Raw genomic sequence first — 17,528 nt, forward strand, 5'->3', positions numbered from 1 at the left:
AAGAAATCAGCTTATTAGAATGATTTCTGAAGGATCATGTGACTCTGTCATAGGAACGCATCTCGGAGGGCAGTATAATGTTGTTTCTTATAGTTTAGAACGACTTTCAAAACCTGTAAGCAGAATATCTAGGCAACATGTTTAGGCACATTTGAGGCACTAAACATTAGGAGAAAAGCAACAGTGTAAATAAAGCTGGTGTTAAGTCTAATACCTTTTTTGTTTCTGCCGATCTCTTTCTTTCCGTGAGGAGGGTCCCAGGTGCTGTCCCTTCTCCAGCTCTTCACCCGCAGCCTTCAGCACGTGACCCTGCACTGAGGTGGGCAGCTTACCAATCAGAGGGGCCACTAACCAGACCCCTGAACGCTCGGAGGAACTGGAGGAAACACAACATGCAGGGCATGAGCTGCGCAGCATCGCTTTCTTCTTACAGCTTAGACACTGATAGGAACACTGATTTGTGTTGTTTGAAGAAGAGAAGGCCAGTCCATCGACTCCATCAAACTGAAAATAAATAAGAGCACAGAGCCCTCAGCTACAAAGCAATGATTGGGGTCACCGACCTGAGCACAGGTTTGAGTTTGCTGGCACTGTTGCTATTGGAGACGGAGCTGCCAGAAACCGCGGACCCATTCCAGGTGGGGTTACTAGAGTTCATCTCCGCAGACTTCTGGAAAACTTCGATGGTGGCCTTGGCTATGTTCTCCAGAAGAGAATACAGCTCCTGTAAAGAGTGGGTTCAGATGTACAAACCTTAAGAAAAGATGAGAAATCATCAAGCGGAGATGAACTCAGCAAACACGCTTCGGCTTACGTTATTTGAGCTTTGCTTGATCATGAGCTGCAGCTCCAGAGACGACTGTCTCATGGTCCACTGGTCCATGTTCTGTAAGCAGAAGAACAGACGGAATATGGAAAGAATGCTTTTAAAGCAGAGCTTAAGAGCCCCAGCTGGGTGTTAATTGTCTATGAAGATGAAAACCAATCCAGAATAATGAGCTGCTGTGAGACCCACACAAATCATTAATGGCTTAAAGGCTAAAGGGTGTGAAATTAATAATTAAGCTTGGGGAAATTACAGACGCAACAGAGCTGTCTGGTGTCTAAAACACCTGTTTGTCTTCACGTATGCAGGCCTGGTCTACTGGGTTTTAAAGCTGAAATGTGCTTTTTCTGCACTGAGAGCATCATCAAATGGATTTGCAAAATCAATGACTGTTTTCAAACAGGTTTTCAGAAAACTCCTCCGCAAATGTGTATAAACCTGGTATATTTTAATTTGGATTATAGTTCGAATGACAGATACTTTGCCAAAGCAACAGCACAAAACACAATGTTAGAGGTCTTTTGTAATTATAGGTGTAAAAATATTTTTGGTTCTGTATGAAACTGGCAGTACAGATTATGGTATGGGAAACACTGTAATGTTTAAGGTAATATTTAAATGCATCTTAACTTAATGGTTTTGATGTGATGTGAAAATCAAAAATTTCACTCTATACTACTATTAAAAGCTCAGTCAACTCAGGAGCAGATGATGGGGTCATGTGAGAGCGTGTGACCTGCAGGATGCGTTTGATGCGTTGTCTCTGAGGATTCTCGCCCTCCTCGCTGTCCAGCTGCCTGTGTGGGTAACAGATGAGCTGCAGCAAGCGCTGAGCCTGGATGTTCACCAGCACTGGGTCCTGCAGAGCACTGCTGTCCTCCGACAGAGACTTCAGACACCGCTCACCCACCCACTCCTGAACCAGAGAGAAAATATATTTCCACAAGATTTGGAAGATCACATCCTCATTTTCTAGCCAGTGGTTAGGATATGAAAAATGTGCTTCTTTGCCAAGGAAAATGTGTGACCCTGGAGCACAAAAGCAGTCTTAAGTCGCTGGGGTATATTTGTAGCAATAGCCAAAAAAACACTGTATGGATCAAAATTATTGATTTTTATTTTATGCCAAAAATCCTTAGGATATTAAGTAAGGATCATGTTCCATGAAAATATTTGGTAAATTTCCTAATTGTACAAACCAAAAACATGATTTTTGATTAGTAATATGCATTGCTAAGAACTACATTTGGACAACTTTAAAGGCGATTTTCTCAATATTTAGATTTTTTTCGCACCCTCAGATTCCAGATTTTCAAATAGTTGTATCTTGGCCAAATACTGTCCTATCCTAACAAATGAATGGAAAGCTTATTTATTCAGCTTTCAGATGTATTATTCAATGTATAATTCAAAAAATTGACCCTTATGCCTGGTTTTGTGGTGCTGGGTCTCATATTTCCACGATTTGAGTCTATAGTGGTATTATAATATGGATTATAACAGCTAAAATTACTCCAAGTATGACAATCTGATCCTCTTAAAACCCTCACCTGTTGGCAGATGCTCTTCAGCACATACTTGGCGTAAACCACCAGACTGGCCGTTTCAATCGAGACATTACGTCCTCCGGATTTTTTGGACCCCATGTCATCCTCTCCGATGTCGTCCAATCCAGCAGAGTGGGAGAAGCCCGAACCCTTCAGCTCAGCGTCTCCTGGAGAAATAAACACAAAGTCACAGTTTTTAGGGACCAATCAATTCTGAATGCATTAACTGCCAGCTGGGTCTCATTATCTCCATCTCCCACTCCTCTGAACTTTAATCTGTTGCTTCTGGCTAAAATTCCAGACCAACATCCATAATAAACCTCTCTCCAATGAAAAAGTCCATCCCCTGTTGTCCCCTCACATTAAAATCAAACCACATTTTTGTTTTTTTAAACAGTGCATGATCTGTGCATATTTTTCTCCTGATCCAGACGAGATGACTTTTTCACTGGTATTATGGATAATGGACTATATTTAGCTGGAAACCACAGTTTGAAGTTATATAAGCTTTTCGCTTCACAAGACGTTAATTGATGGACTGGAGTGGTGTGGATTATTTATTTTATATTTACAAATATTTGTTTTTATCAGCTGTTTGGACTCTCAATTTGACGGCACCCATTCACTGCAGAGGATCCATTGGTGAGCAAGTGATGCAATGCTACATTTCTCCAATTCTGATGAAGAAACAAACTCATCTACATCTTGGATGGCCTGAGGGTGAGTACATTTTTTAGCAAATGTTCATTTTTGGGTGAACTATTTCTTTAATCTCCCTGTTTGACCGGCTAAAATGTGAATGCACAATAGAAAAGTAAAGTCTCAAAGTCTCACCCAGCATGAAAACAGCCTTTAACACGGCAAACACAGCTCCCACCACTATGCTGTTCTGAGAAGCAGCCAGCAGGTGTCGGTCACAGGACGATCTGATGCCCACTGTGGATTTATCTGTGGACAGAAACATTATTCTCAGCTTTATGGGTTCATCTAGAGGTACTGTCTAAAGTCGTTCAGGTGGGATGTGTAAAAGAAAGTTTGAGTTGATTTGGAGGGAGTTGTAACCTGATTTGGTGCCGTCTTGAGGACAGGGGTTGCGCTGTGGGGTTCTGAACAGATGAAGCAGGATCCTACAGGTAAGTCTGGCTCCAGGTTCAGAGTCCTGCTCACTACAGGCTGAAAACACACACACACACACACACACACACACGCACACACGTCACAAGCAGCATCTTCCATAAAAAGGCACTGGCCTCAGAATAGGACTCCATCATTTCTGGCTCACAGCTGCGTTAATGCAGTACAAACAGAATGAGCCGATCACAATACTGCAGACTGCCAGACAGACGGACCACCTGTAACTCAAACGAGCAGGATAAATAAACACCCGGGCAAAAGAATCCTTTGAAGTACCCAGAAGGATCCTCAGACTTGATTTAAGGTGTTGGTTCAACCAAACACACATTCTGTCATGAATTGCTCAACCTCATGTTATTCCAAACCGAATGACACAAATGTTGAAAGAATGTACACAGAAGGTAAATGGAACCTCAAACATGTTTGTGATGAGAACAAACCTCACTGATTCAAGCATGTTCTCTTTCTCTAAATATACACTTCTGAACACCATCTTTCACTGCTGCCCTGAATAGCTCCTTGTGCATTAAGCCAATCAGAGACAGAGAGCGAGACTGTGGGCGGCAGAAGCAGTTCTCTGGCCGCAGGACAAAGCTGAAGATGGAGCTGCCTGGTGAGAAATGTGGAGACATCAAACAGGCTGGCATTTAGTACTGACGCCTGTCTGATGACTCTGTTAGGTAACTGTGAAAAACTGAACGACTGCACCTCCAAGAGTGAGGTATGCAGTGACTGAGTGTCTGTATGGCAGGAAAACTGTGGAACATCAACTGAAAGAGCCGTACCTGCGTTGAGGAGGGAGGGAATGGCCACACAGCGCACCAGATCCTCCAGCAACAAACACTGCCGAGCTATCAGGATGGCAACGAATGTCGCCAGCGAGTCGTGGAAAGACAGATCACTTACCTGCAAAAAGAGAAAACGCATTCAATTATCACCAGGATCATCTAGCACAACTATTTAAAGGGACAGTTCACCCAAAAATGAAAATTTGCTGCTACTCAACTCACAATCAGGCTATTTAAGATGTAGGTGACTGACTTTCTTCAGCAGAACAGTAAAGAAGATTTTTAGCTGAAACTATGGTCCTTGGTGATTCATAAAATGCAAGTCAGCGGCTGCCCGTTTTTGAGAATAAAATAAGCACATCAAGAAACACAAAATGAACACTCGTGGTTTCCTGAAGATATATCAAGGTCTTATGAAGAGAAACGATCAGTCTGTGCAAGAAACTGAACATTATTTACAACATTATTACCTGTAATCCAGAGCCTCAGACAAACGGGGAACTCAGATTCTTTTCTGTGAACTGGTTCTTTCGGACAGTTCGTTTCAATGAACTGGTTCAATTCACTAGTTCATTTACGTAATCATGCAATGACGTCACGTATACGCCATTATATTATTAAAGGTCCCATATTGTCAAAACTGAAATTTCCTGGCTTTTTTCACGATTACTGAGGTCTAGGGGCTATTTAACTACCATATAAGTTTCAAAACAGTCAGTCCACAGTAACATTCACACAGCCTGCTTAAATTTCTAGCTATTTTTCACGAACCATTGTGACTTCCGTAAAAAGTTGACGTCAGAACTACAGTCACCGCCTTCAGTCACCACCCCGAGCACCGCCCACCGTCCCACTCTCCTTTTGCCAAACCCCCAGACAACATTTTGATTGAGTAACTTGTAGATCTGTGCTGCTCGAGCCACGAACGGTTCAGTGTGATTTGGTGAACCGGTTCAACTAGTTCACCAAAAAGAACCCGTTCAAAAGAATGATTCGTTTGTGAATCGGACATCACTCCAGACCGACTGTCCGAGGCTCTGGATTACAGGTTATAATGCTGTAAATAATGTTCAGTTTCTTGCACAGACTGATCGTTTCGCTTCATAAGACCTCAATATATCATCAGGAGCCACGGGTATTAATTTTGTGTTCACTGATATGCTTTTTTTATTCTCAAAAACGAGCAGTCGCTGACTTGCATTTTATGAATCACAAAGGTACACCGTTTCAACTAAAAATCTTCTTTACTGTTCTACTGTAGAAAAAAAGTCACCAACATCTTGGATGGCCTGAGGGTTAAGTCATCTACACACTTCACCACTCATCCATCGACTTCTAGCTGAAGAGTAACTCTTCTAGTCATTCTATGGCAACCTTGATAATCCACAAAAATTGATCTTTGTTGTTGTTTTAGTGCATGTTTTTTTGGAACATGTTTTAGTCAGATCATTTGCACAAATATGCTTAAAATACCAAATGAGATCACATGGCTAGAACATGTTAGCGGTCAATGCAACAGATGAAAGCTGACTCACGTCAACGTTGCAGAGCAGATCGTTGAAGCCGCAGTTGCCGTTGTTGGAGGAGCAGCAGAGAGCCTTGAGCACTCCTAACCACTCAGCGCTGAGAGAGCGACAGTACGCCGTCAGCTCCGCGCACAGGATCCCGATATCATTTACCCTGAAACAAACCACACAGCATTTGCTCACCGCAGGAGAGCAGGTGCAGCTACAGATGCCATGCAGCTGTTCTGCTACTGGAGAATTATGCGACAGGACTCAGGGCAGTGTTTACATTAATCACATCGGTCATTTTTGTGATAGCAATACACTTTAATAAATATCTTTTTACTTAGCCATGAAGTTTATTAAAGACTTAATTAGACAATTTTTGTCTTGAAGTGTTAAAGACAGATGTTAATCTATTCTACAATTTAAACTTCGATAGTAAAATGTAAAAAAAAAAAAATCATAAAATAATCTTTAGTTGTTTATTGCTACCATAAACTGCCTACAGGCTAATTAACTGGAATATTTCACAGTTTGATTACTGATTAACTGATAATTATTAACTGAACACTGGTCTGTTTTCTCATATTGATGTTTTATCAAAAAGTAAAGGCTTATTTCTCAAATTCAGTGTTATTTATATTAATTATATAATATTGAAATATTAATATTATATAATATTTAATAATATTACTTATATACTACTTTTATTAATATTCAGAATTAGCTTTTATTTTTTTGTTATTTCGTTTAGTTATATTATTATTTTAGTATTTTCAGTTTTCATTTTAATTAGTTTAATGTGCATTTGTCAATTTTTAATTACTATTTGGGTTTCGTTTTAATTTGAGTTCTGTTGACAGTACAACATTTCTAATTTTTGTTTCGTTTTTCGTCTAATACTTATACATTTCGTCTAATACATTTATAATGAACCTGCTCAAAACATAAATCGACAGAATTAGATGCTAACCTCTCGGGATCACGGTGGTCCACGCACACGTCCATGAGCACGTTACACACGAAGCTGTATCGGTTAGCTGGGCTGTCATTGAGGATCTTTCCCACCATGGAGTGGTTGAGGTTGTGCGCGGTAGGATTAGCGATAGCGTCGATCATGAACACCTGATCCCACAGCATGTTGGAGTCTGATGGGTCGATGTTATAGTAGATGGAATTCTTCACCTTTGAGCAGAACTCACTGTGGGAATTCACACGAAAAACAGACACCATTAGAGACCAGGAATATGGCGAAAAAAAAAAGTATGGATTTGTTGCTCTTACCTGAAAATCTCTCCAAACTTGCTCTTCAGGTGACTGCAGGAGGTATAGAGGTCGTAGAGATAGGCCAGGATACAGCGTTCAGCTGAGGAACAGTCTGCAGGGTTCACGCCAGACTTGACTACAATCCTCAGCCTGCCGAGAATGATACGAGATATTCATCATTGTCCAAAAAGGGATAGTTCTCCCTAAAATGAAAATTTGCGGTTACTCACCCTCATGTAGATGTAGGTGACTTTTTTTCTTCAGCAGAACAGTAATGAAGATATTTAGCTGAAACTGTGGTCCTTGGTGATTCATGAAATGCAAGTCAGCGGCTGCCCGTTTTTGAAAATTAAAAAGTATATCAAGGAACACAAAATTAACACCCATGGCTCCTGACGATATATTGAGGTCTTATGAAGCGAAATGATCGGTCTGTGCAAGAAACTGAACATTATTTAAAACATTATTACCTGAAATCCAGACCCTCGGGCAAACGGGGAAGATTCTTTTCTGTGAACTGGTTATTTCGGACAGTTCGTTTTAATGAAGTGGTTCAATTCACTAGTTAATTTACGTCATCACGCAATGATGTCACATATACACAATTAAATTATTAAAGCACCCAATAATGATCTGAAATGTGGATGTTTTGCATGTCTAAAGCATACAAAGTAAATAAACTAGTCTTCATCAGCTCACATTTTTACATAAACAAAGAGAAACCATAAAAATGTTCATTTGGCCCTTCATCGGTGTGTTCGGTTCATGCATGTGAATATCAGCGGCTCGTCGGTCTTGGGTCCGAGTCGAACGGTTTCCTCAGTTCAGTGACTGTTGGAGGAACTGAAGCGCTGAATGATTCATTCATCACAGGATCAGATATGCCGCTATTTCTGCTCATTTCCAGTCGCAGTGACTGTCAGGCGTCTGTTAGTGAGCTTTGATTGAGTAACTTGTAGATCTGTGCTGCTCGAGCCACGAACTGTTTCAGATGTTTCAGTCCGTTTTTGGTGAACTGGTTCAAGTAATTCACTAAAAAGAACCGGTTCAAAAGAATGATTCGCTCATGAACCGGACATCACTCCGGACCGTTTGTCCGAGGCTCTGGATTTCAGGTAATAATGTTGTAAATAATGTTCAGTTTCTTGCACAGACCGATCGTTTCGCTTCATAAGACTTCAATATATCGTCAGGAGCAGTGATTCATTCTGTGTTCTTTGATATGCTTTTTTATTCTAAAAAACGGGCAGCCGCTGACTTGTATTTTATGAATCACCAAGGACCACGATTTCAGCTAAAAATCTTCTTTACTCTTCTACTGAAGAAAAAACAGACACCTACATCTTGGATGGCCTGAGAGGGAGTAAATTAACAGCCAATTTTCATTTTTGGGTGAACTATCCCTTTAACATCATTCCAAAAGCTGTGATTGCACTGTCCTATCGATTGGTAGACATGAACATGACGTACCCATCGAAGACCTGTGCGGTCTGGTCAGGGTTGAGGATAAGGCAGGAGTGGTATCTCCGCAGAACGGCCACGATACACAGACAGAGACCTGTAGTGTAACTGCCTGCCAGGTTGGAGGACTTCAGCAGGAGTTCTGCTTCCACCAGACTCAACTCATTCAGCAGCTGCATGACACAACACACGCTGGAGTTAATCACTGATGGACAAAGTAATAATGCTTTTCTTTTACAAGCATGTATGAAGTGAGGGAGAACATCTATAAATTGGAACTGGTTTTTAGTTTTATTATAGCCGATCTCTACTCCAGAATTGCACACAAACCACATTGCAATCATTTCCCAAAATGTAATTTGTGTGTAATTTTTATGAAGTCAGTAAGAGGAGAAAATACTGATCAAGCTCACTTTTTGTGATGTTCACAATATAGGAAGACAATTATGTGGAGGTTTAAAAGAATGCATCTCTGAGAGGAACTGACCGTCTTCAGAAATGTTTCGATGGCATTTTCTTTTCCTCTTAACTCCATATAATGCATATTAAAGTAGTGTTTATAATCTCAGCTATTTTGTTTACAGCGGTAACCAAGGAAATTCTACATCATTCAGTCCGTCTGATGTTTTGTGCAGGTGTCTTATGTAGCATAATTTCACAAATCTAAAGTCAGACCATTCTGTTTTTGCTTTAAATCAAAAACAACTGAGCAGTTGCTACATGTATGTAGTGCTACTGTCTGTTCAAAATAAGTGAAAAAATACATTTCCTGTTGTACCGAAATCATATGGAACAGTGACCTCAAAACCGAGGTACGTGACTTCTGTGCACCGTTACACCCCTAACTCATACGACCCCAAACAGAGATGATATTTTGGGATCAGCTGTCATACCTGTATAGCAAAGTCAATGAGGCCACTTATATTGAGCGAATACTCCATGAGGTCAAAGATGAACTGGATGTGTTGGACCAGTGGGAGGTGATAGGACATCCCTAAGGCAAAGCTGGTGATCTGTTCCAGAACATTCCTGGACACCTGTGAGAACCCAAACACACCATCTGAATGACGTCTGAATGCTAATGAGATTTGGAGAAGGTCAGGATTTACAGTGAATTTAAATATCCAAGTAGGCTTGGATACGCTACACAGATTTTGCCCAGATTTACAGTCTGGATGCTGGAAATTCAGAGCCGGTCTGCAGAAATTGGGCAGATGGAATTGACTTATTTTGCAGAAAACCATGCCATTGGAGAAGATCAAACATGTTTGACATTTTGAAATTATTTTAGAATAATGCATCTCCTAGCAATGAGGTAATATGTGATTCTGCTGCATTGAGAATGACTAGAAAGCCTGGTTGTGTGATCCTCAATTGTTTAGTGTGCGATTCCTAGATTTTCCTCAGTAACCATTACAAAGTTGGCCAGTGTATGATGCCTAATGTTTTAAAAATGGTACAGAATTTAACATCGGTGTAGTTTATTCAGGCTTCAGTGCAGTTTAGGCAATCCTTACAGAGCTCATTGACATACAGAACTCTTAAAGGCACAGTAGCAAAAACAACCTGTTAAGGTGTAGTCACAGCTTCCATAATTTGCGAAATTTTGCGGGCAGAGTCCAGTCATTTCAGTAGGGATCCATGAAATTGGGATTTTCATTGTGAGGCCAAATCTTTTCCTCAAACAGATTTTGCTTGTGTTAAGAAATGGAAAGCCACTTTATACAGTTCGCCAGTTCTCTTTCGTGGACAAAAACACACAAAACTCAATCAAAATGGCAATTTTTGGCGGGTGACCTTGCAAACACAGTCACAAAATCCTAAATGACTGTAAAAGAGTTGAGAGAAAATCGGATGCGTGTCAGACCTGCGTCATTTGCATCAGGTTTAAAGAGACAGCGCTGCTTTTAAACTGAAACCTGCTGCAATCATTGATGTAAAGAACATCAATGATTGCAGCATCAATTATTGTCGAGCCTATGGCCTAATTTTAATTAAAAATACTAAAATACAATTTTAACGATGAACACTTAAAAAGATACTGTAGCACGTTACAAAGATTTCACTCGTTAATATTATAGTTATTGCATTAGCTGTCAAGCTGCCATGATTTTACTTAATTTATTTCCCTTGATTAATGTTAATAAATTAATTCACTATTATTATGGTAAATTAGTGATTTAAACAATTGCATGAATAGAGTAGGGCTCTCAAAATTTTTTTTTCGAATTTTGAATATTCGTCAAATTTAAAATAAAAATCCACATTCAAATGCAAAAACCTTGCATTTGAATTTTAGGTGTGCGTCAGGCAGCCTTATCAGTGGCACACGAGATGTGATGACGATGTAGGTGTCGTTGCATTTTAATGCTTTTCTTAGCCTATCCAGTTGAAGCCACTAGATGCGGCGCTGCTGCGTTGTTCATTCAAAATATTGCGGAAAAAGAGAACAATTGCAGAGAATGTTGTTTACGTCAAAACCGAAACCCAGCCGTTCAACACAGAACGCATATTTATCGCATTTTCTAGAGGGACATCTATCACCGTTGCACTCACGTCTCGCACAAGAGAGCCGCATGTTTAGAAAGCCATGTAAAATGAATGTAAGTTCAACTTTTAAAAAAACATGTCTCGAAACTTTATGGCAGTTTTTCCCCATCCCACTGCATCTCATGTTTTTAAATGAAGAAAGTACTCTTTGTGATTGGTTTTCGGTCCTTTGTATTAAACTATACATACATACATGATGCTGTTTTGTTTCTAATCGTTTAAGCAACTTAATTATATATGGTTTATAAACATTAATTTAAAAATTATGCACTTTTTTCCAAAGATAGTAGTGTTATTTTATTGCTTTGAATAAACGTGCATTAGTGATATTTTGCTCGATGCGCCCTCTTGTGGCCTCAGGAGAGAAGCCAGAAGCTTTTTTCCCCCTAACTGAAATTATGCCTTTTAAATTCGAATATTGATAATATTTAAGTACAAAATTAAAATTTAGATTTTCAGCCATTTTGACAGCCCTAGTATAGAGTAAGATTTGTGTAAACGTAAATGATAAAAATCAGGCTGTGCCAAAATTAGTGGACAGTGCTGATGAGAAAAATTACATCACATGCACTGTCTGCGAAATGGTGAAAAGTATATTTTGGTTTAAGACAAAAAAAAGCAGGTCACAGCAGTTCATTGATGCAAATCAGGCTGACCTGAGAGGTGACCTGGTGCTGGTCAAAGTGTGAGAGGTGCTGGAATTTAGAGAAAATGTCTTCAGCGGTGGGAAAGGCCTCAGGTTTACTCCTCTTCCTCTTCTGACCTTCCTCACCTCCTGAGGAAAGAAAACAAAAGACAAAAATCAACGATTATACAGCACACATGCACGAGAGTGAGCCCTAACAGGATTTCAGTAAGATGAAAAGCGGAGATCGCTATCAAAGTATAAAGTGCCCTCATCCAGCATCCATCAGTCAACCGCTGAGGTCACTCTGTCAAACGCTTCTTCAGATTAAAAGATTAAGAGCTGCCACAGGGTTACGGGTCAGTGTTTTTGTCGTGCTTGAAATAGTAATAGCTGTGGGTTGAGCCGTTTAATGTCAGGACCAAGGCTCAGTCTGCTGCGAGGGGAATAATGGAGGTGTTCAATTACACCTCCATTAAAAAGTGAAAGCAAACGCGGGGCTGCTCTTTCTGACCGAGTCGGCAGCTAAGCTTGAATATAATAAGTCAATGATTGCTATTAGCATTGAAATGGGGCTAGAGCTATGAATAATCAATGACAGCAACTTAAGGATTAATAAATTACTTCTTTGAGTGTACTATTCCTTTAAAGGGGTCATATGATGCGATTTCAATTTTTCCTTTCTCTTTGGAGCCCAGCCTGGGGTTGTCACATGTGGTTGCCGCTGCTTCGTCGAATCCGCCGGGCACGCCGTTCTCAACCCCGCTGCCTCTGGTCACTCTAGCCCGGCCTCAACTCACGCTAAGCTGCGGCTTCTGCTCACGCTAGGCCGCCGTGTTTTTCGTTGTGAAAGCGAAACTACTTTGTTTGGTCTTCCAAAAGAGGACCCTCTAGTGTGTGCAACAGTAGTATAGATCAGGGGTTTTCAACCTTTTAGGACATGCGCCCCCCCCAAGTTGGTCTAATTTCACTCGCGCACCCCCAACATCCAACAACCCCCCCCAACCGGTATTACTGCAGTCACACCGAATTACTTTATTAACATTAACATAAAAGCAAATATCCATTAAAGTTAATAAAGCAGCGAACAATTTTTCTTTTGCTCTTTTTGATTAACATTATTTACATAAGAAATGCACGGACCTGTTATACTGATGTACATTTGATATTTTCTTTACTGTTTACATTCACTTAAAACAAACGACTGTGCTTACAAGGATACTTGCCCTTTAATAATCTTCACAGTTAAATTTTCAGATCTGTCGGTTTGAGTCGTGTTCATCGCCGCACCTGTCTCTGCTGTACTCTTGCGGTTGAGAACCTTCAGGATGTCTTTGGTGATCTTCTTGATGGCGTGGCGAGCTTCATCTCGCTGTTTGCCAACCCCATAGAGAACCACCAGACGCTGGTTACACTCGTGACTTGCGCTCTCCTCCTGAACAACAACCAGTTTAGTCACAATATTAGTCATAGAAACTACTGTTCAAAACTATGGGATCGGTACGATTTTTTTAATGTTTTAAAAACTCAACAAGCCTGCATGTATTCGATCAAAAATACAGTAAAATCAGTTTTATTGTGAAATAGTATTCCAATTTTAAATAACTGTTTTCATTTAAAATGTAATTTATTCTTGTGCTCAAAGCTGAATTTTTTTTTGCCTCATTAATCCAATGATCCTTCAGAAATAACTATAATATGCGGATTCTGTGCTCAAGAAACATTTAATATTATTATTACTATCAATGTTGAAAACAGTTGTGTTTGTGCAAACCTTGATACATTTTTTGATGAATGAAGTTTTGCACTTATTTCATGCGTGTTCTTCACATGACTTGTCAGTTTCTAAATAAGTATTTAGAATAATAAAAGGAGAAAATGACCATCTTTACTACTTTAAATAAAGAAACCCTTGTTATTTATGAACGGCAACACTTTAGTTTAAGGACCAATTCTCACTATTAACTAGTTGCTTATTAGCATACATACTACTAGCATATTTGGCTGTACTTATAAAGCACATATTAATGCGTTATTCTGCATGATCATATTCTAGATCCCTTAATGCTACACCATACCTAAACTCAAGAACTATCTTACTAACTATTATTAAGCAGCAAATTAGGAATCACAGTTAATCGTGAGAATTGGTCCCCAAACTAAAGTGTGACTTTATTAACATATAAGGTCACACTTTAGCTCACCTGAGGAATGGGGAAGTGGGTGGCGTACTGTATGTGGCGGGGCTGCTCGTAAACCAACGGGAAGGCCGGGTCCATGCCCTTATCCTTGGCAGTGTTTTTGCTCTCCTGCTCAGGGGCAGGTTTCTCCGGGGAAGGGCTTCCCTTCGACTCGCAGTGCATCGAAGGAGAGAACATCTGCTGAAGGATCAGACGACGACACATTTAATCAGCAAACATCAGGTACCATCACTATTACAAAAGTGACAATTTAAGTGAAATGCTTTCTCCAACCTCATCAAAGTTAGCACTCGAGTTGTGATCTATCTCCATAGACTCGGACATACCAGTATCCTAAAAAAAACAAACAAATATAATTAATAGCAATAAAGTATGACTTCATCCGACCAATCATTTCCACTACACTGTGACTGCAAAAAAAGCTTCTTGCCTCCATTTTAACACTGCTTCCTGCATCCTGCTCTTTGCGCTCTGATTCGTCAGAGGGCTCGTCGCCGGGGGAACGTGGGCGGGGCAGATGGGAGTCGGAGGCCAGGTCGCCACGGGAGATGAGGGTGCACATGTAGATGTTGTGTGAGAAGACGTCATGACGGATGAGCTCGCAGAAGAGCAGCACGAGATTGGAGAACTCCACTCGCTCGCTCTCGTTCCCGGGCTCAGCTTCACAGACACAGAAACAGAGTTTTAGCTCATATACACTGCCGCTCAAAAGTGATGCTGAATATTCAGCTTTGCATCACAGAAATTAATTATATTTTAAAGTATATTAAGAAAGAAAACCGTTATTTCAAATTGCAATCATATTTCACAATATTACTGTTTTTTTCTGTATTTTTGATCAAATAAATGCAGCCTTGATGAGCAGAAGAAACTTCTTTAAAAAAAACAATAAAAATCCTACTGATCCCAAACTTTTGAGCGGCAGTGTGTACCTTATTTAAAAGCATAATCCTTCTCTAAAGCAGTTAATGGAACTGGAAAGAAACCCCTAAGGATGCTAAAATATGAACTCACTGAGAACAGGGGCTTGTGTGTCCAGGAACTGCAGTAGGACGTCCTGGAAGACGGGCAGAGTAGCAGCAGACAGAGACCCTGATGACACAGAGCCCTTCTCATCCACGACCTCCGACTCTCCACACCTCTAAAAACACACACAGGATTACTGTGAAAACTGTGGAGCTGGACATTACAACACCATTTTCATAATGGAAAACAATGGTTCCCAGCAGCACCTCTGCCTCAATCTCCGTCTGCCTCTTCTCCAGGAGTTTGGCCACCACCATGGCTCTATGCGGCCCGGACCTTTTACAGGAAACAGCCCACTCACACAGCAGGGTCACCACCGCATCGTCGTCTGGACTCATCTACAGTGACCAGCACATTATACATCAAACATCAGATCAAGCTAAAACATCTTAGTGTTATATAATTAGTACTACGTAGTTATTACACATTAATTACATTGTTATTACAATAAGGTTGGTGAAGAGCTAAGTATCACAACACTTACTACAGTTAATAACTGTGCTTTATTGGCACACTACTGTTCAAAAATTGAGGTTTTCAAACGTTTTTTTTTTTTTTGGGTGTTTCTGAAGTCTTTTGTGCTCGCTAAGGCTGCATCTATTAGATCAAAATTACAGTAAAAACAGTACAACTGTGAAATATAACAATTTAAAATGACTTTTCTATTTTAATATATGCTAAAATGTAATTTATTGCTGTGGTCAAAGCTGAATTTTCAGCATCATTACTCCAGTCTTCAGTGTCACACGATCCTTCAGAAATCATTCTGATATGCTGATTTGCTGCTCAAGAAACATTTCTGATTATTATCAGTGTTGAAAACAGTTGTGCTGGAAGCTGCGAGACTTTTTCAGGATTCTTTGTTGAAAAGAATGAAGATTTATTTGAAACAGAAATCTTTTTGTAACATTCTAAAGTCTTTAGTGTCACTTCGGATCAATTGAATCTGTCCTTGCGGAGTAAAATTGTTAATTTCTTACTGACCCCAATCCTTTGAAATTCAGTGGGATCCCATAACAACAAATAAACCTTTACCTCATGTCCGTCTTTGCTCTGTCCCGAGCCAAAGATCCGGTTATACAGCGAATCCAGGGAATTGCTGAAGTCAGACTTCTCAAAGCTGTGGTTGTCCAAAACCTCCAGCGTATGCAGAACCCGGCTGATGGTGAAACCTACCGGACACACCACAGATCCTATATTATACTACAAAAGTCCTGTCCACACGGAGATGCTGCACACCTCATTACTGCCCACCTGCTGTCGTCTCCTGACACTTGTCGAAGGACCAGCGAAACTCCACCGCCTGTCCTCTCTCTTTGATCTGCTCTTCAATCTCCCTCACCTTGGCACGAACCTGAGAAGCATCACGTTCCTTCAGATTAATTGCTTTCATTAGATGAAGAGCCAGTAGATCAGATCATGTAAAATCCAGCGAAGTCAAACCTGCTGGTTAAAGCTGCTGTTGCCCCCCGGCATGGGCAGGTTAGAGGACGCGATTGGCAAGAGGTCTAATGGCGAGCCGGTCTTATTACGGCTATCTGTCAGAGAGTAGTGCCAGACCAGAGCGCTGGGACAACACAACACGATACTCTAGAGCGGGACAAACAGAACGAGAACAGTGTCAAGAGAAACTCAATGACAGGGATCAGAGAAACACAGCTGGAGTGACACATATGTGGCAGTACCTGCAGCATGCAGCTGAGTCCGAACACCACGGGCCTGTGCTGGGGGCAGATGTAGAAGTCTGTGAAGGGGGTTTGGGGCTGGTTGCCCCCTGCAGGCTGGGAGGTTGGGGTGGGGGGCAGAGCGTTCCCTTGCTGTGCTGAAATGCCGTGGGCCGGGTGTCCGCCTGGACCTGGTCCGAGACTGCCATCGCTCAGCAGCAGATTGAGCCGGCGTGTGCAGAAATATGCCAGCCGTCTAGATAAATAGGCTGACTGAACAAACTCTCCCGAGTACTGAACGAAATAAAGACAGGGTCAAAATAATCACACTGCATTCAGATAACGACCTTGTCAAGACACACTCAATCCTTTATGGCTTCTCTGTCCTGATTTTGGGAGAAAAATCTGCAGAAACCTCTGGTAAGATTGTGTTAAACTAAGCTGAAAGTATTATACTTTTATCGTTTATATTTGTTTGGGTAAAACCGGGTTAAAATGTGACATTTGGTTTTCAACCACTGAAAATGGATCAAATTCAACAAAGTGGACATTGAGTCAGACTGGGCAGTATGGAGATATTTTTAATACTACTTGTAAAACTTTGGAAAAAGAATATTTATGGCACTTGGACAAGTATGTTCAATGCAAATGTTTTGATAGAGGGAAACAAGTTACATATGTGACCCGTGCTGGCAAAATGAGTGGGAATGCTGCTAATTTTGAGCTACAGGCAAAAAAGTGAAAAATGTTGATTTTAGTCAAATTTGAGGTTTTCACAAAAATTAGTTCATTAAACCATCATCTAGCGATCCCAATGCTCCAAATAGTAATTAAGCATCTAAAATCATCTTTATTTGTAAATTTTCTGAGAGGAGTACCTTTTCTCCCCTCGCTTCTCACGCTGACTGTCATCCGAAACGCGTGCACAAAGG

The 17,528-nt window shown here is 40.7% G+C and overlaps 1 protein-coding gene across 1 annotated transcript in view; it reads right to left on the minus strand.

The window, feature by feature from the left end:
- Window positions 1-17,528, minus strand: part of LOC107677714 (mediator of RNA polymerase II transcription subunit 12-like) — a 33,838-nt gene that overhangs the window by 13,766 nt on the left and 2,544 nt on the right. The window contains exons 3-26 of the mRNA XM_016472733.1: window positions 16,618-16,890; window positions 16,376-16,522; window positions 16,187-16,286; window positions 15,968-16,104; window positions 15,139-15,270; window positions 14,921-15,047; window positions 14,337-14,566; window positions 14,180-14,239; window positions 13,910-14,086; window positions 12,996-13,140; window positions 11,737-11,855; window positions 9,424-9,567; window positions 8,540-8,703; window positions 7,088-7,219; window positions 6,777-7,004; window positions 5,831-5,975; window positions 4,293-4,413; window positions 3,436-3,546; window positions 3,208-3,321; window positions 2,377-2,540; window positions 1,563-1,742; window positions 815-886; window positions 564-724; window positions 215-376 (exon numbers count right to left, since the gene is read on the minus strand). Of these exons, the coding sequence (XP_016328219.1) occupies window positions 215-376; window positions 564-724; window positions 815-886; window positions 1,563-1,742; window positions 2,377-2,540; window positions 3,208-3,321; window positions 3,436-3,546; window positions 4,293-4,413; window positions 5,831-5,975; window positions 6,777-7,004; window positions 7,088-7,219; window positions 8,540-8,703; window positions 9,424-9,567; window positions 11,737-11,855; window positions 12,996-13,140; window positions 13,910-14,086; window positions 14,180-14,239; window positions 14,337-14,566; window positions 14,921-15,047; window positions 15,139-15,270; window positions 15,968-16,104; window positions 16,187-16,286; window positions 16,376-16,522; window positions 16,618-16,890 (3,545 nt within the window). The remainder of the gene's footprint in view (window positions 1-214; window positions 377-563; window positions 725-814; window positions 887-1,562; window positions 1,743-2,376; window positions 2,541-3,207; window positions 3,322-3,435; window positions 3,547-4,292; window positions 4,414-5,830; window positions 5,976-6,776; window positions 7,005-7,087; window positions 7,220-8,539; window positions 8,704-9,423; window positions 9,568-11,736; window positions 11,856-12,995; window positions 13,141-13,909; window positions 14,087-14,179; window positions 14,240-14,336; window positions 14,567-14,920; window positions 15,048-15,138; window positions 15,271-15,967; window positions 16,105-16,186; window positions 16,287-16,375; window positions 16,523-16,617; window positions 16,891-17,528) is intronic.

The sequence above is a fragment of the Sinocyclocheilus anshuiensis genome, unplaced genomic scaffold (assembly GCF_001515605.1).
Source record: "Sinocyclocheilus anshuiensis isolate Anshui unplaced genomic scaffold, SAMN03320099.WGS_v1.1 scaffold969, whole genome shotgun sequence".
In the NCBI taxonomy this organism is placed as follows: Eukaryota; Metazoa; Chordata; class Actinopteri; order Cypriniformes; family Cyprinidae; genus Sinocyclocheilus; species Sinocyclocheilus anshuiensis.